Source organism: Tetrao urogallus (genome assembly GCF_951394365.1).
Source record: "Tetrao urogallus genome assembly, chromosome: 4".
NCBI classification, from domain to species: Eukaryota; Metazoa; Chordata; class Aves; order Galliformes; family Phasianidae; genus Tetrao; species Tetrao urogallus.
Window position 1 is genome coordinate 12,438,714 of NC_136817.1, and position 19,695 is coordinate 12,458,408.

The 19,695-nt window shown below is 36.2% G+C and overlaps 1 protein-coding gene across 1 annotated transcript in view; it reads left to right on the forward strand.

Moving 5' to 3' along the window:
* The window catches only part of ARHGAP10 (Rho GTPase activating protein 10), a gene marked incomplete at both ends in the record, with an annotated part of 132,848 nt that overhangs the window by 78,875 nt on the left and 34,278 nt on the right, over positions 1-19,695 (forward strand). The window contains 5 exons of the mRNA XM_079535115.1: positions 381-468; positions 1,846-1,904; positions 4,155-4,260; positions 4,887-5,046; positions 18,378-18,528. Of these exons, the coding sequence (XP_079391241.1) occupies positions 381-468; positions 1,846-1,904; positions 4,155-4,260; positions 4,887-5,046; positions 18,378-18,528 (564 nt within the window). The remainder of the gene's footprint in view (positions 1-380; positions 469-1,845; positions 1,905-4,154; positions 4,261-4,886; positions 5,047-18,377; positions 18,529-19,695) is intronic.

A 19,695-nucleotide genomic window follows, 5' to 3' on the forward strand; every position in this document is an offset into this window, starting at 1 on the left:
TTTTTGCTTCTAAAGAATTCTCAATCTATTTGTATTTTATATAATGAGAAGATAAATTGTAGTTTATCTTTCTGTAAACTTCTTATGTACCTCTTTCTGTTTTGGTAAATGTGTGAAAATTGCAATTGCTATATAGATCTCTCCACGTGAAAGGGATTTTTAATACTTCATTAAATAACAAAGCAGCAGTAAAGTGCTTTTTAAAACAGAGCACATAAATAAAATTCGTAAGGAAGTCTGGACATTGTCATGTTGTATTAATTATAGCAAAAAAAGTACTTGAGCAAATACACAAGTTTAAAATGTTCCTATTCTTTTAGAACATACTGATTTAGCATCAGTTTTTTCACATCTTTCTTCAATTTCTGAATATTTTCTAGATGCAAAAACCTGCAATGAAGTTGACCTGGAAAACTCTGTAGACTGGGAAGTGAAGACAATTACTAGTGCTATGAAGCAATATCTGCGGTGAGCCTCTCTTTGCTTTTTTTCATACCATCAATTTTTTATTTCAATTCTCATATGCTGTGTGTTAAGAAAAGTAATGTAGCATATGTTCTTTTTTCTTTAATGAACAGAGGTGCATTTTCTGCAAATACCATGTTTGCTGCTTGTTTTGAGGCAAACAGAATAATTAGCAAAACTAATATTTATGTTAACGGGAAATGTTATGTTAGATGGAACTTCAGTGGTGGTTCAGAGATCTGAATTGTTAGTAAACTTGCTGAAAGCTGAGGTTATTACAAGTATTTTCTGCCTTTTTGCATTTGAATGTAATTAAAAAGGGGAAGGGTTAAGAAGTTTTGAGTATTTCTCTTTTTTTTTTCCCCTCAACCTTGCTCCTGTATTCTAGATGAAACGTTAACAATATTCTAAGTATTAAAAGTAAGAATTTTAGTTGTTCTCTGTTCAAATGGCTTGGCTGATGCTTGATCAAGATATTTTACTAAATTGCCCAAGAGATTTATTGTATTTTTTCTATGTGTCAAAAATGTAGTATTTTTAGTTTTTTGGTTTTAATACCAAAACCACTATCAAAGAAAGCTGAAGAAATATTTTGAAGATAAGGGCTTTTGGAAATGTAAGAAAGAATCAGGAAAAAGTGTGCATTTGATGAAGTGTTTTCTGCCTACAGTATTTCCTGCTGGAGTGTTTATTCCAATATTTCATAAGCATCATTGAAGTTAACTCAAGGAATCAAGGTTTTAACTCTCATGTTTGAACTCTGAATTGCATTATTCAATACATTTTAAATTGATGACTAAAGTTTGCAACTTTAGTTTTTCCATTTGCAAAAGCTTTAGTGTTATTCGCTGCTGGTCAGCAAACTTAACTGCTCTAATTCACTTATAACGAAGCACTGACTTGCGATTCTTTGTATTTTAAAAATCCTAACTAAAGTTGGATCAGAATCTCAAGGTTGGAAAGGACCTACAAGGTCATCTAGTCCAATGATCCCACCACCATTACTACCACAAGCTACTAAACCGTATCTGGCAGCTCCTCATCCAGGCACCTCTTGAACACTGCCAGGGATGGCATCTTCAGCATATTACATATGTAACTCAGTGAAATGGTCTCAATATTACACTTTGGAGGTGTGCTTACAATAGATGGGAGGCTTCACTTCAGCTTGTGAAATATGAGTGCATATATTTAGTCTTAAGTTCTTCATCCCTTCCTGGTTTTTGTGTTTCCTGTGTGTACTAGGAATTGAAAACATGAGCCACCATAACAATGTCTCTTCCAGTGCAACAACTATACTACTGAAAATTTCAAAATATTTCCTGCTTAGAATTAATACAGGAATGTAAATACATCTTATATGCTACCCTTGTTTTACAGAAGCCTTCCAGAGCCACTGATGACGTATGAGCTGCATGGAGAATTCATCATTCCTGCCAGTAAGTATTAACAGTAGTTCAAATAGAAATCTTTTCTTATAGTACTGTTGTAGACTTCGGAGCATGTGCAAAATCTATTTCCGAAAAAATTCTTCAACCTAGTAAAAATAAAGGAATAAGAAATAAAAGAATTTTTTAATGTGTTCAGATCTACTGTGCGTCACATATGATATATGTAGTAACAAACATTTGTGACAGATGTAGCATAGTTTTTCACTTTTAAATAAAAGTTTTTTCAGTCATGCATATAAATTATCCTAATTACCTTAATTATATAGTGATGAACATCTATGTGGACTGGGATATTTTTTTCCTTCCATTTTATGATGCTTAGTTAAAGAAAGGACACTAACTGAGGCTTATTTAAATCTTCAACGCACGGCTGCCTGACCCTTGCTTTTAGTGCCTTGTTAGGTCTGTATCCAGGCTGCCTTGAATGTTCCTCATCTATTAGAGAAAGAAAAAAATGAACAGGACGGATCACACTATTAGCAGTTCAAACACAGTCTTGGAAAAGACAGAACTGCTCTTGTAGTTCATCCGTGTGATATCTAATATACATGGACTTTTATGGAAGAGGACCGACAGAAACAGTGTAAGAAATTTTTTGGCAAAGTATCAAACTTATCTAGATGATTTTCTTTCCAGCCCATAGCACTTCTGGCAAACCATAAAAAGCAAAATTAAAATAAACTTTGAGACAATTGTTTTTATCTTCCTTGGTTTGCTTTAATGACTTTTAAAGACTGCAGAATGTGTTTGTTTGTAGTCCTTAATTCATAATAAGAATTAGCCCATGCAATTAATTGCCAAAACACATCTCAGAAGCCAAGTGCTTAAACAAAACTCAAGATTGTATTACCTAAATGGCAAGTCTGCCCAGTAGGATTAGAAAGGATTAAGTAAGTAATTTCTTGATCTATGAAGTTTTGCCAGCAGTTTCTCACTGTATTTTCCCTTCTCTATTTTGTAGTCACCTTCATTGAAGAAATCATACAAAGTAACATGTTCTAAACAGTATTATGTTCTTAAATACTAAAGTTTTCTTCAGAGGCTGAGTACGTGTAGTGGGAGGTAAATCTAATCAACATTGCAGATCTGTGTTAAAGTGCAGTTAAAAATAGGTATTCAGTGTTGTTTCCTATGTTGGCTATAAAAAAAAAAACAACAAAGAATCCACAGGAATAGAAAGGAATATCCTTTTCTCTGAAACTATTTTATATATATAGTTATATATATATAAATAATAATATATTAATATTATATTATTAATATAGTATTAGTATTTATAGTATTATATTATTAATATAGTAATACAGTATAGTATAATATTATTAATATAGTAATATATATATATTTTTAAAAAAGCCAAAATAAAAAGGTTCTTTCAGTTTTCCTTTCTTTATTATGCATCACGATATACTGTAATTATATAAGATTTGACTGAATCTTGTGATTAAGTTGCATAGCTATCCCTTAATTAAGGCTTGCATTTCCATATGTATAGAAAGGATTATTGTTTTAAAGAAGGCTTAAGTCTTTATGGCTGTCTAAACTTTGATTAGCTGACCAAGAACTAAACATTTTGTGTTTTGGTAACCTTTTATCTGGAAATGTACACAGGGATGTTCACTGCAAAAGAATAGAAAAGCATCCTTAAAATGCATAGCAGCTCACAAAGAATAATGGCAAAAAATCTTCAGCAATATGCACTGAAGAAATACATTGGCTATTTTATATATGTAATACACTTAGCAAATAGCACTGCCTTAGATTAAAATGGGACCTGATGAGCAATCAAAACTCCTTGCCTTCTCAATAGGAGCTAAATTTTTCTGTTTATACACCTTTTGCTAAGTATATTGTAGGCAACAGAAATACTTACATCCTTCTCACAAGCCACTCTTTAAGCATAATTTTCTGATTTAATATGACCTTGTTGAATGGATATATGGTCTGTTTCCTCTTATTGTAAGCTCTTACTTTCACCTGTGTACTAGTGGAAACCCATAGAAGCAAAAGTCACTTAATTATACATAACAAGAACATAAAAGGCCAGCAAAATAGTGCCAATTGAATTGAATGCTTGTGATGAGGGCAATCAGTTAGTAATGCCAAAACGTTAAGCGGAATATGTAAGTTGAAGCTAAGTGTGTGCAGTATATTTCCATGCAGGAGTGGAAGTAGCTTTGTTTTTCTGTTTGTTTTTGTGTTTGTTTTGAGCTGTTTATTTGTTTCTATGCCCTGTAGAAAGTGGGAGTCCTGAGTCTCGAGTTAATGCTGTTCACTACTTGGTCCATAAACTCCCAGAAAAGAACAAAGAGATGCTGGACATTTTGGTGAAACATTTAGCTAAGTAAGTGTTATGACCTCCTTCCTGCCTTGGCAGAACCCTTGTCCTTATCTTTCTTTAGCTGCACAGAGCCTAGTTAGTGCAGCTGGAGCTGAAGCCCATCTCAGTGCTGTCGTACACAATACCGAGAACCAAACGTGCAAAAGCAGACAAGACGTTTGACTCATACTGTGTATATTTTGGAGGGTAAGGCAGAAATCTAATCCATTAATGAAGCCATGTAAGTATTTACTTTAGCAGTCCCGCCAGCAGTTGAGGGTTTGATTGAAGTGAGAAGGCGAACATTATACTTTCTCTTTGCAAGTTCTGGCAAAGTGAATAGTGGAGATCTGTTAGCAAATTTAAGTTGGTTTCACACTTGCCCTGGTCCAAGGCTAAGAGCATTTTATATAGTTAGGTTCAGAAAGAGGCTGCTTTTGTTTCTAAATTGCCAGTAGAAGAACGGCTTTTCTGTTTTCCAGTATTCAGTATGACTTTATTTGAAGAAATTTTGCAGAAAACAAACTACTAAAAAAAAACGGATTAAGGAAACGTAATGTTTTCATTTGTAAAGTAGACTGCATTTTCCAACAGTAGTGGAAATTTATCATAATCTATTTCCTGTTTTTTCTTCAATTCTTTTCTGAAAGTGTTTCAAAGCACGCCAAGAGGAATCTAATGACTGTAGCAAATCTGGGGGTGGTATTTGGACCAACCTTAATGAGGCCTCAAGAAGAAACCGTAGCAGCTATCATGGACCTGAAGTTTCAGAATATTGTTGTTGAGATCCTTATAGAAAACCATGAGAAGGTAAGTTTTGATATACCTCCGTATTTCTAAACAGTGTTTAAAATGATCTGTTTGGCTTAATGTTTAGCACAGAGTTAAAAACCAATGTTACAAATGAACTCTGAAGAATATCCCCTGGATACTGAAAGCTTTTGGCAATTTACACTCAATAAGTATATAAATATCCTGTTTCATAGGTGGAATGACTTTTCTGAAAGCATATTTTCTGACAGGAGCTGTGCTTCTGCGTGTGTATTATGCAAATAGATTTTCATTACCATATTTGTATATTTTTTTTTTGTGAGCAGAAGTGATAAAAGACTGGAAAAGAAGAAAATGAGCTGAGGCTCATCTTTTAGCTCTTACTTCAAGTACTTTGACTAAGGTTTCACCAAATTGTTCTGTGTCTTAATTTCTCCCAGTGTTCACACAGTAAAAGACGACTTCACTATACTGAGAGTTTTTGGGGTAAAAAGCATTATGAGGGAGCCAGATATTATAAGTTCTTTTGTTTTCAGCTGAATATGTGTTACTTTAAGTCTTTGTGTTTGAAGTAATACTAAACGTAGGAACTGTTGCTGCTGTGGTAGCTGCCAGTTACTTAGATGACTCATCTATACAAGATATGGTCTAGAATATTTGTATGCAATCTCAGCCCTGGAATTTAGAGTAAATAAATACATATTTTACTAGTGCCTCCTTGTTTGGGTGATCCTTCAGGAGTCCTTCCATGACTTAACTGATTTCTCCAACTGGATGTTTAAGACTTGAGATCCTCTGAGCTAGCAAAATATGCAGTATCTCTTTCATTCTTATTGGAAAGAAGAAAAAAAAAAAGAATAAAGCGCTATGGAAAAATTCTATCACCTTCTATTCTTTCTGTCTTAAGCACTCTGAGCAGTGAAATCATTATTTGTTTTAAAGGTTAGCAGTGTTGAAGTTGGCTGTTTAAGTCAAATCTTATCTGCCATAAGTTTTTCTTACAATACAGTTGTGCTGCCTCTCTTCATGGTACAGGCTTGGCAAAACTTATTTTGGCGTAGCTTTATCTATACTACGCATTTTGTTGGCTTATTTGACTTAAGATATGATGCTGCCCACACATACACCTTGAGCAGATACACTTCTTTTCTATTGGGAAATGATTCAGCAGCAGATGTGGCTTAAGTCCTAAGAGAGAAACATCCATAAAGACGTAAACCCTTTTTAACCTTATAAATGAAACAAGTAAGCTCATGATTTTGTAGTTACTGCAGTGACTACACAAATCAAGAAAAAAATGAAGAGAGAAAAAGTACATCAAAATTGTTTTAATGGCATATAGAAACTGGTTTAGTTCTGTCTATTAAAAACACTAGATTACACAGATCAGCACCAGCTTATTAGTATGCCTATGCAGTCACATGCCTTTCAGAAACAGAGATGAATTTCTGTATAGTCAATAAATGTAAAGACATTATAATTACAAAATAAACAAGAGAGTTTGGCAAAGCAGATTATAACAACAAAAAGAGAATAAATAGAAAATAAATAGAAAGCTTACCTACACCCTAGGCTTAGTGTAAAATTCCCAAAGAGGGATCTCTAGAAGAGATCCTTCTGCATTCTGTAGCCAGCTCTTAAATGGGTCTAGGAGAGGTGCAGGCAGGCTCCACCCCTTCCAGCAGCACAGGTGAATTGCCTTCACCTGTGCTCCCGTGGCTGACTCAGTGCTCGCCTCAGGTGATCAGTCAGAGGTTCAGGCCGTGATTCAGCAGTTCCCCTACAATTTCACATTTGAAAGCATTAGTTGTACTGGCCTTTCTGGCTCTTCTGAAAATGTGGAGAAGCAAAGAACTGAAAATACATCAAAATGATACTGTATCATTTTCCATAACTCATTGTCTTGGTGTCTTATTTAGAACTGGAAGGCTATAACTTTTTGAGAATGTTTATGTTCACCATTATTTCTAACAGCGAACTTGCCATCAGTGGTCTACCTGCAGCAACTTCTCACCTACACTAGATCTGCTTCTATAAGGGAAGGAGGCCTATGTGACCTCTGTGTATTTATACTTTAGGTATTTATATTTTATTGCAAAGGCAGAAGTGTGTTATATTTTAGAACATAATGACAAATGCGGTGGAAAAGTAATCTTAATCCAGCTCCCCTGCAATGAACGGGGATGCCTACAGCTACAACAGGTTGTTCAGAACCCCATCCAGCCCCTGAACTTGACAGCCTCCACCTATGAGGTATCCACCATATCTCTGCGCAACCTGCTCCAGTATCCCACCACCCTCAGTGTAAATTCTTCTTGTATCCAATCTAAATCTCCCCTCTTTTAGTTTGAAACAGTTTCTCCTTGTCCTGTCACAAAAGTCTCTGTCTGCTTCTTTCTTATAACCCCTGTTAGATAGTGAAAGGCCGCTCCCAGAAACTTCTCTACACTGAATAGCCCCAACTCTCTCAGCTTGTCCTCGTAGGACTGGTGTTCCATCCCTTGGATCATTTTTGTGGCTCTCCTCTGGATGCACTCCAGCAGATCTATGTCTCTACTGTGCCAAGGATTCTCCTGTACTGAGGACTGTATCATATGTATGCAGTATTCCATCCAGAAGAAGTCTTGCCAGTGTAGAATAGAGGGAAGGATCACCTCCTGCCACATGCTGACCATTCTTCTTTTGATGCAGTCTAAGATTTGGTTGGCTTTCGGGGCTGTGAGGGCATTTCTAGGAGCATCTACTAATATAAGCCAAGTCTGGAACTATAGAAATGTGATGGAGTCAAGATGGAGGCACACTGACAGAAACTTAAAGCAACACCTCAAGCTTCATGTCTGTATAATATATATCTCAGGCAAACTGCAGACAGCATCTCTTTTCCCATGTAGCAAATGAAATGGTTAATAAAATTCCAAAATGTAGAAGCAATAACCATTGTTATTTACCATTTAAAACAGTAACTTGGTATGCCAAGTGATAAAAATGGTTGTGATTTCTCAAACATTTAGTCAACTCATTTGGTCTTGCTCTGTGTACGGCTTTACTGAAGGAACTCTACAATTCTTTTCTGGTAGGAGACATGATTGTGCTATTGGCTTTGAAATCCTGTGCAGTCATTGCACTGTCGTCACTCTTTGAATCCTAATCAGAAAATTTCAATGCAGTTTATATATGGGAACCTGGATATGGAGATTCGCTCTGAGATAAGAATATCTTGCTTAGTGCATAAGCTGTTTTTAGTGGTTTTTTTTTTTTTTTAAATTTTTTATTTTTTAGCTCTTTTCCTGCTACTTAGAAACCAACAAATGCAATTTTCACTTTGTTTAAAGTCTGCATACATACATCCAAACCTCGCCTATGAGCCAATTATAGTAGATTGAGGACAGGATGTTTTGCAAAGTCAAAGAGTGCTGAGATTTGAATACTGGACACTAGGTTGTACAGCAGATGTGTCACTTGAGGGGCACTAGAATTGCACAGTCATTAAGACTACAAGGAAAACAGAATAGCATTATGGAAGTAATTGTTTAGCTTTTGTTCTTGTCAGCTGTGGATAAATCTCTTCTTGGCAGAGTATTTCTCAGTCTCCAGGCAGAAGATGAGCTTCAGAAAGACATTTCTACTGCGAAGGAAAAAGCAAAATATAGTTCCAAGCTGAAATTTTATCCAGGATGCTCAGAATCACTAGTTGTGGAAAAGAGGCTGGTAGCGAAGACAGTAAGACTTACAAATTGTCTTGCTTGCATCTGCCATATAGCTCTAGGGGGAGGTCTGCCAGATATGCCAGACCAAATAGAAAGTTGTTCGGCTTTGATATTGAATGGACTGTTGTTTTGCTTGGAATTGTGATGTTTTTTGCTGACTGGCCGTACACACTCTTAATTGCCTTTGCTTTGCAGGTACTTAATGGTAGTGTAATTTCATATTTGGCTGTCTTGTCCTCTTCTCCTTAGCCGTATTTGTCTGGCCTTTTTTTGATGTCTGTGACCCATGTCCTTTCTTTAGCTAAAAAAGCATCAAGAAATTCATGTTTGTGTCTCATCATCATGGTCATTTTACTTTGAAGCTAAACTTTCCCTTGATTTTCACTTTCTGAGTTAATGAACTCAGGCTTACTGCAGCTGTGTTTGTACAGTGCCTGGAACAATCCTTGCTTGGTCTTTAGGTAATCCTGCAATGAATCGTGATAGGCAATTTGAACCAAAACATTTTTTGCTTGCTTTTTCTCTCTTCTCCTAAATTAATTTCATGGGTATGAATTAGTTTTTCTCACCAACGGTTTCACAGACTGGAAATCTTGGTTTTCTCAGGTCTTGCAGTTTTGCTTTCTGACTTGCACTGAGGAAGAATAGCAGTATGCTTCACAATTGCCTGAATAGCATGCATGTGTTCTTGCTGTTCATTGTAATATTTTGGGATCTCATTGGAATGAATGCCAGTTAGTATTCAGAGGAGTTGTTTATTTGCCATTGAGAAATGCCTCAGTGGTAATATGAGCCATTTTGGTTTCTCAGTTCCCTGAATATTATTTAAAAAAAAAGAAAAAGGCTAAGAAATGAAAGAAGATGAGGGAGGAGGTTGGAATAAAAAATCTCAGTGGGACTGGAATATTTAAACTGGTGTATGGGGGTGGAAAGAATAGTGAGTACAAATACCAAGATTGAAAAAACAGGAAGAAGATGAAAATTACAGGGGAAGTAACTTAGAAAAATAAAAGAGGTGAGCTTGACATAAGTCTGTTAAGTGAGATTGGAAAACCTGTCTTCTGAAAGGGAATAGGCGCAGCAAATCGTAACTTTTTTTTTTTTTTTTTTTTTTTTTTTTTTAATTCTAGCAACTTAAAAGTAAGATAGCTGAAAGATTTTAGTTTTGAAAAACTCTATACTTCCAGCACAAATATTGTTTACTGTATTCATCTCCATAGAAATGGCAGAAGTTTTACATACACTGGACAAAATATGTCTTTATTACAGTGTTGTGTTTTGCTTAAGTTTAAGTAAGCCCATTTATAATTTTCTTTTTAAACTAAATGGAAGAAATGCTACTGAGCTCTTAAGCCAACATCAACTTCATTCAGTAGTATTTGGAAAATTCTTAAAACACAGTACATAATACTTTCAGTGTTCATCAGGTGGGAGAAATAAAAGCAAGTGAAGTCAGATGTTCATCTGAGAGCAGAAAGCAGCACTGAAGTGTGTCCGTGTGTCTCCGCAGTGCAACCTTTGCATGTTTAAAGTGGTTCTGTTACAGGTAAATGTTTAAGAGCTTTCAGGCATAATGTGAGATTAAAAAAATGCTTTTTAATAGGAGCAAAGACCAGAAAAAAACTGAACAGTATAGAGAAGATATAAATCCTTGTAGTGGCAACAGGATAATTATCTGACAAATAATGACAGGGTTGTGTAATACGGTTGGAACTGTGTCATTTACAGATAGCTTGACATTTCAATGACATTGTAGTAGAGTGTCAAATGCCAGTTTTTATTGTTGATGTGTAATCATTAGTATTATTGTGTATAAAATTTGGAGAAAACTGTATTTCACCAGAAATATTTATTTGCATTTGTATTTATTTATTATAAAGAAAGATCATGTTTGTGTTTGGCTGTGGTTATTGCTTTTGCTAACTCTTAACTTAGGTTTATAAGTGCCACATTTAACTTCTCAAGACATCTGATGCTCTTTGCAAGGGCAAATATTTGCAAATATTCACATTCTACGTTATTTTTCATTTAGTAACTACGTAAGAGTATGTCATATTTTAGAAAGCTAGATCAGTGGATTGAGTACTCATCTTTTCCTTTAAAGGCTTTTGTTTGTTTGCTTATTTGCTTGTTGTTGTTCTTTCTGGTATTTACTGTAGCTAAATAAGATATACACAAAGCTAGTGAATGTAGCTGTAATAGACAAGGATAACCCTATTTAAAATACTCTCCTTGATGTAAGTAACAGTAGGTGAGTGTAGAAGAGAAGGTGCATATGCTGTTTCTGCCATTGCAATGGACAAATGAGTAGCTGTATCAAGCTTGGAGTATTGTTAACTCTGTCATTTCCTTCAGACCTTCAATGAATAAAATAACAGCAGTGAATGGGCTGCTATCAGGAGCATCCTTCTCATGAATTGTTAAAAGGTGGAGAGATGTGATACAGTGGATGCTGCAGTTGTTGTATCAGTAACACTACTTTTAGAAAGGCTGAGTCAACAAATTCATAATTTACAAGCGTCCAAAGGACACATGTTTCTAACCTTGGTATGTTTCTTTTCTTTCATCCTTTCACATCTGTCCTCCAGACTGCAATGTCATGTTTTGTAGGCTATATTTAGTTTCTTCACTAACAGTCCAACTTGAACTACAGGGCTCAAAACAGTCAGGCCAAATGAGTGGCTGTTGGAATCTACATGTCTATACATCTGATCTACCCCAAACTTCCATCAGTTCTTCTGTCACTCTAATAGTTTGCAATTTGTCTGGAGCACTAGATCCTATCGGATCCTAGATTCTATCTGCAGACAGCAGATACTCCAGTTTTAGTACAAGGTTGAGACTCATGGTGCCCACAGATCCCTAAAATAAGTGTTTCATCTGGTTATAGGTAACCGAGCTGCTATACGGATTGTCTCAGCAAATGATATCTTTGCAGTGAAGGGAAAGTTTCTTGTTGTTGTTGTTTATTTTGGAGCTTAGTGGGCTGTCTCTTGTCTCCCAACCAAGGATGTTTCCTGTTTTTTACTTTTTGATATTTACTCCTGTTCTTTTCAAGCTGCATACTCTGTTGCACTGTAACTGGAGTGCACTAGGAAACTTCAGGAGTATTAATTGACGCTTTCTGGGAAGTGGCCCTCTAGATGTTTAACTTCAGGCATCTCTCAACTCTTGATCTGAGTTTATTTTTTTTCCAAATACGATGACAGTGAATACTATATAAAGGTGTCCTGTGGTTGGTAGTGACATTCCACCCTCAAAATCCAAACTTCAGAAAATCTGCATCCTTTGTGGCCTCATAGAAGACAGTGTACAGTAGATCATGTTGCATAGTGTATTGCTGATAAAGCACGAAAGTTGGGATATTTACTTCAAGGCAGGTATCTTGAAGTCGGCTCAGTGATAACCTTGGGAAGGTAAGTTACTTAAAGATTCTAAACAAGTTGTCAATTTTTGTAATTGAATTTTATTTTTCGAAGATATTTAATATGATTTTGAGAAATAATGAGCTTCATTTTATATATACTGAACAAAAATCCCATATAAACATCAATAATTTCTAGTACATATATTTTTATATTTGTTGACTTGTTTGAGAACCAGAAGAAAAAGATCAAGTTGACTAATACCAAAAATGAAACAGATTGATCTAACACTCTTTGTACTCTTTTTCTGCATTTAAATTTACACTCTTTTTTTGCATTTTGTATTTACACTCTTTTTTTGCATTTAAATATGCAAAAAAACCCACTTTATTTAAACATGTTTATATTTCCAATAATGTCTCAATTTAGAAATTTTATTAAACTGTTAGAATTGATGCAATCAGTTTAGATATAATCATGTATTTCCAGAAGTCTATTATGAATAAACTTAATTTTAGTAGCTCCAATTACCTTCTGTAATCTCTTCAAATTAAAAAAAAAACAACACAACAAAACAAAAAGAACCTGTAGAACTGTACATTTTACTGAATATGGATTTTACTGTTCAAAATATGAACCTGAATTGGGTTCACATTACATTGAAAAGAAGCTAAGTCTAGAAAAGAGCATGGTGGTGATAAGTTTATCTTGCCCTATCCTGTAGCTGATTCTGATTGTTTTCCATGTATTCAGAGAAAATAGATGCATGTTCTGTATAGCAGGTGTTATGAGAGTGAACAGGGGATTTATCTTGCAGGAAAATTATAGTGCAACTTTAAGCTGTTAATGATTTTTGTAAGTTTATCCTCATTAGCTCTATTACTATGCTTCCATTTTTTTTTCTCCCCTCTTTTTCATCTCACTCTGTCTTTGCTGTTTGCCTCCCACTGATTTTTAGAGGTAATTTTAATTACCCCAGTGATACAAAGCAGACAGAGATGACCTGATGTCTGGGTCTTTTCCTAAAGTGATTCCTGGCAAATGTACTGAAATTCATTAATTAGTTCTGCTTAAGACCTGAAAGAACAGATCAGTATTCTCTTATAGCAGCAGAATCTAATCTACATTTCTATGTACAACTATACACATGGTCAGAAACTTGTGGAATAGGCCTAATTAGATATTCCTAACCATGGGTTTTTTGTATTTCTAAAATCAGCTCTAGCAAGAGCTTAGGATCTAGAGGCCAACACTGTTGTTGCAGATTAAGAGGAATCTGGCACAATTCCTTGGGCTGCTGCCACATGGATCTGCTGGTGGAATAGAGTGTGATAGTATGTTGAATTTGGCTCATTGCTCTCAAGAAATGCTTCCACAGACTTTGTGGGACAGTTTTAGGAACCAGAATGGTTGTGTGCAGGGATGGCCTTGGGCTCACTGCTGTAGAGAGGGCTGTTATTAGCGGGACATATCCAAGACGGTTTGTGGTTTGTTTAGCCCTGTGAAGTATTCATTTTGTACTATTGCATAGAGCAAAATAGGTCAAACGTGCCACTGTTTTAAGTAGCTCAACAAGAGTCTCATCTTTTTTTTTTTTGTAACTTCTACACTGTGGGCTTGAAGACTGATCTACCACTTAACTCATTGCGCATCTTTAAATTCTGCTTTTCATATAAGATCAAACCTAAATAGCCATTTAAAATAACGAGTTAATTAGGATAGGTGTGATTAACAGTCAGATTTGTTTTTGGGTAAATTTTTTTTCTTCCTGTGCGCTTTGAGTGCTACATGTAGTGTTCTTCCATATATAAATTGTTTTATTTAACTTCCAGGTTTGCAGTCAAGTAGTTGAAGAGAAAGATGAGTTTAACAACTAAATTGCAGATAAATCATTTTCTATAAACCTAGTGCTGTTTGACCCCTGTCACAAAAACTGTGTAACACTGTATGTGACTGAAAGTCCTTAACCTTTGAATCTGGTTTAGTACGTTTTTATTGCTTCTTGAATGAGGTAATGCAAAGACCAAATTTTATTCTTGTCTTTGTGTAAGCTATGGTAACTTCTGCAATCCAAATACCTGATGATGGCAGGTCTGATTTTTTTATTTTTATTTTTTCACTTGAAAGAAGGCTTTATCTGAAGTGGCAAACGTATCTTCCATTAAATAATTTGTTCCAGGCCTGTTCCTCCAATGGGAGGAATTCTACCCTATTGGATATGTGCAGTTTCCTTATGATGCTTCTGATAACCATGGTTTGCAGTGCAAAAAGATATTTAGTCAGATGTGTTCACATACTGTTGTGCAAGTGGATCAAAATGCTGAAATGTTAGTAGCATTTTTGTATATGTTGATAATACATTGATTGTATGTGATTTTGAATTTTGTCTTCTGTGCATAGGCAGCATTCTTCTAGTAACAATCCCTCACAGTAGGCATCTTTTATTAGCTGTGAAACATTTATACTGAAATATTATTTAAATAAGTAATAAGACTAGGAGCAAATTAGAATTAAAACAAACAAAACCCTAACTTTTCTCCCCACAACTGAACTAAAGCATGCTTCCATCTCCCTGTTATCAGTGAGACATTGCAACTACTGTCTGAGCAGTAGAAAATGTCCATTAAGGCACTTGTCTATTTAAGTGAATTTAAAGCAAAAAAGAGAAGCTGAATGCTGTATGTGCATATTTTATGGCAAGGGTGGACCTTTTACCTGCTTTTCAGATGCTTACCTTTGCAAAACTGTGTTACAATGTGTAGCTTTGGGTCTGCAGCAGAAAGAAATGTTGGCTGCTGAACATGCAGCTCGAGTTATGGATGAGCTGTATTGGATTTTATTTTCTTACTGAAAAAGCAGATAGGAAATAAGAGATTAGGTATGAGTTCAAATAATGGGCAACTTCAAAGGGCAATAATGATCCCCAAACTTTAATGCAAAATATTAGCATACTTCCTAATTCATTCATATAAAAACGTACAAGCAAACAGTCAAAAAAAACACGCTGATGATCTTTCTAATGGTGGTAGTAGGGGTTTTTGTTTGCTTGTTGTAGAATCCTAAAGGGCAATTGATGATACTTGGAGATTTCAGTTAGCTTTGCTGGTAGTCAAGAGGCTACATTACCTATTTTATACTTAAATGCTGCTTTGAGGAGTCCCTTTCTTCTCCATGGAGACAGGTAGTGAAGAAGCAGAAGCAAAGAAGTGCTGGAGCTAATAGCATTGCATCAGAGGAATGCGTGAGGAAAAGGATGGATTTTGTGTATGCTTGCCCTGGTCTCACTGAGTGCGAGAGTGCAGGTGGCCTTGTGTTGTCCTGGAGCAATCTGGAGGTAGTCCTTGCTCCCTGGAAAACAGTACCTCACTTGCTGAATTTAGCCCAGAGATGAAACTTCCCTAGCGCTCCATCATGCTAAGAAGTTGAGAGAGGACTAAGGACTGGTGCCCACTTGGGTGTCTGTATATGGAAGGGAACTCAGCCTGCCTGGCTCTGTATAGCTCTGGTTTTCAATGAGCATTGCTGTTGGGAATACCGATGCACAACTGCTGTTGACAAGTCCAAAATATTAACAGTAAAGGTGGTATACTGATGGTGCTCTTTCACATCATCCAAGTTTTAGCTGTGACCATTTCAGGAAGGATCTGAGGATTGTAAGGCTTGAGAAAGCTCTTCTGAGAAGAAGAGGTAGAACAATCTTCTGAGAAACTCCTGGCAGTAAAGGAGAAGACTCGGTGTCATTAAATTTTGTGTTAGTAGAGGAGGGGTAAGTATTCTGAGGAGCTCCTGATACCTGGCACGAGCACTGTTGCCAAGTTAGTAGCTAGCATGTGCCAAATGGCGTACTGCTGTTTGAAATGGGACTTTGTGGCTGCCTTGTTATTTCTCCTGTTCGTTTTGTGAGGTTTTTTTCCCTATAAAACACAACAAACCACTAACTATTTTTTCACATCACAGAGCTACTTACTGTTAGGAATCTGCTCGGATTCATTTTCTGCCTCCACCTCAATGCCATATTGCCTTACTCATTAAGTAAGGATCAGATTTACAGCTGTCTTGATTGTGTTTTGCTTTTTTTGACTCTTGCTATTAATTTTATTTGAAGCAAATACTTGTGAGTTGCTTAAGAAATTAACTGCAAACTATGTACGTCACCTAAATGCATATAAGAAAGGTCATCTCTTATGAAGCACTCGTGGGGAATGCTTGTTCTTCTCACCATCATTAGTTTCAGTAGAGATATATAGTTAAGGCAGTGCAAATAAACACAGCTGGGAAACGCAACATAGTAAACAATGTGCTGCAACCTCTTGGCAGTAGGCTGTTTGCCTGATGGTCCAGACTCAACATCTAGTCCATGGAGAAGATGGCATTTAAAGTTTTTGGTGCTTCTGAATTTTTCAGAAGCAGATATTTATTCCTGACACGGCTCAGTCTAGTCTCATGTTTCCACATAAGGGGGCAGTGTGGTACCACTAGCCACATGTCATGTAGGCACATGCTAGATTTCATTATTATAAATTGAATCACGGCTTAAAAATGGCTTTAACACTCTAAACGCAATTAGAGCTTCGTCACTGTCTGAGAGCCATGCTGTCTGTGCAGGGGAGAACCAGGTTGGGCTGGTATCCTTTCTTCTTCATAAATATTTTGTTTATAGGTATGTTGTTGCGTTATTTTGGTTCTCTCTCATATTCGCCGTTCATAGGCACGTGAAGAAGTGGGAGCCAGTTTTCTTAGAGCTGGTTTGGGGCTCAAATGTTATCATTTTGTCTTCCCCTCCAGAACATTCCCCCGCTGGGAAGTAAGGTAATAATTCCACTGGAGCTTCCTGCTTGCTGCTGCCTAGTTTTGGTGATCTGATCCTTCTTCCACACTTTTCAGAATGGTGTTTCTGATGATTTTGCACCATCATCATTTTGTCATTGTGAGAGTGATCATTAAGTGGTTATAATGCAGTGTGTATATGTGTTCCTGGCTCACTTCCTTCCTACATGTGTAGTATTTGGGATTAACAAATCTAGCATATGGAATTTCTTATAATTTTGACATGATGTCTTGACTGCCTTACCACGAGATGGTTATGGCATTTTTCTTATGCATAGAATAGCTTTGTCAGCTTTTAGCTTTGTACTGGATCTGAGAGGTGCTGCAATAATACAAAAATGTGTTATCTGCCATATCTGTATGGATTTCTGCTTCATAAAAAGCTGTTTCTTTGCAGATTCAGTACACGCCTACTCTTCATAATATGTCCTGTATGGATACCTGACTTCTAAAAACTTCAGGGTAAAAGAACACCACGTATTGTTACGTTGCATCTTGTTATATATTGTGTTGTGTTGGTGTAAGGTGCCCTACACACAGGGTATTTTTGTTCAGCTGTTGTTTGTGCTTTTCTTTATCAGCTGGTTTCCATTTGATAAAAAAAAAAAAATTGACCTAATTTCATGAGAATCTGCCACAATCAGTTGTAAAAGGCTGCTGTTATATTGTACACTGACATACTGGTAATTTTCTAGAAGTAAAACGACATCGTTAGACTGTGCCTTATACGTGTCAGTTAAAATACTATCAGTTTGAGCAAGTTTGCCTTGCTGGTTAACCCAGAGAGAAGTGGCATGATATTTTCTATGAAGTGGTGTTATGCTAATAGTCATAACTCAAAGGATAAAATGGTGATCAGAATTGCAGTCCTTTTTGTATGCGTCTTTGTGCATATCATCATTTAATATAAATGCGACTCAATGTATAATAGATGACTGAAAAAAACCTCACATGGTATGTTACTATGGTATCTCTCACTAAAAATCCCTCCTCTCAGAATTTTCCCTTTGCTTTGCTGTCTTAGAATACGATATATATTTAATCTGGCAGATATTATAGTGACATCATAAGTTTTGAAAATTAAAATGGGTGTTCTGGCAACGTTATAGGCCCTAGCTGAAACTTGAAAACTTTTTGGAGGCTGGTTCATCTCCCTCTTTCCCTTTCCTTTCTATCCTAGCTGGCAAGCATATTCACACACGTATTACCTTTGGATTAATTGATTTGTAGCTTGGTTAAAGCGTAGGCAGTGCTCTTGCATGTTTCCATTTTATATCTATTTATATATTTATTTTAAAAATGCTCATTAACGATCTGTGGCATACTCTCAGACTTGAAGGAATGGATTTTTTGCTTCTGCCTGCTTTGAATGAAGTCCAAAACAAAGGTTGTTTGATAATGGCTTACAGTGGCATTAAACAGGTTGCTTTTCATGATAAATAATTAACACCCTTTGTGTTCTTGATTGCAGATTTTTAAAACTCTGCCTGATGTCACTTTTCCTGAGTCAATCTCTATGTCAGTATCTCCTCCAAATGCCCCACCAAGGCAATCCAGAAGACAAGGGCAACGTATTAAGAGGCCTCTGGCTGTATACAATCTTTGTCTCGAGCTGGATGATGGTAAGATGTTAATAATACTTTCAGTCTTTGCAGCAGATTGATGTTAGTGTGCATTCTGACTTCATTAGATTTTTCATTTCCTGTTTCATTTGTATACTTGCATGCATGCACATACATGCTTGTTTAATTGCTTTGGAACGTGTAAAGAAGTAGTGTACAGAGAAAGGAAAGTATAGACAAGTGTCTTGCGACGTGTGGTTAAAAGTAGGATGAACTGTCCTAAATATACTTTTTGATTCTGAAGAAGAGGCAAGTTTCTTTGAGGGAAATCTCTTTGGCCTCTCTACTGAAGATTACACAGCCATAAGACAAAGGGAGAGAGAACTAAAATTAAAGCAAATCTTTTGTGAGAACAACTAATGCACTGTACTGTAAATTCAAGTGGATTAAAGTCTCAGGTCACCACTGCACTAGAGAATTCTGCTAGTTCACTTGAATCTGGAATACCGTGGTGTTACTAGCATTAAATACTCACAAGCTTATCTGACTGTTGGAAAGCCAAAGAAAAAAAGCAGTCTTGTTTCTGCATGCAGTTTGTGACAGCAGCATGCAGAGAGTATACAACTCAATTCTGACTGTTGGCCAGAAAAGTAATCATTTTCTTGAAATTTTATTGCCTGGGGGTACATACATTACCAAGAAGGCAAGTCAGTACTCATTTTATGTTACAGATTGTCTCCATCCTATTCCCTTTCCCTCTATTAATGTTGTTAGTCAACTATCTTCTCACATGGAGAATCACGAGATCAGGGCATAAAGGCCAGTTGTCATACAGTAGTATGAGATTCACCGGTGAACTGTCTTGAAATCAGTGATCAACAGTAATTAATTTGTGAAGGAGCAAGGGCACGTACCTACAGCAGCTGTAAATGCAAGTTTTAGAAATAAAGTCAGGACTACTTACAGTCTCAAAACCAGATTTTTAAAGAGTTTGCAAGAAATTCAGCATGCCTGTCCTCGGATTAAATTCACTAGAGTTGTGTATGTAATTCCTGTATGTTTCCTTACATCAAATATGAACCTAAATGTATAGACTAAGAAGTATTTAAAGTGCATCTGCTGAGAAAGCTTAAGCTGTGTTAGTTTGAATAGTATGCTACCAAAGTTAAGAAAGCTCTTTAGCTGTATCTGCAACAGTGACATTATTCTTACTGAAAAGAAAGCAAA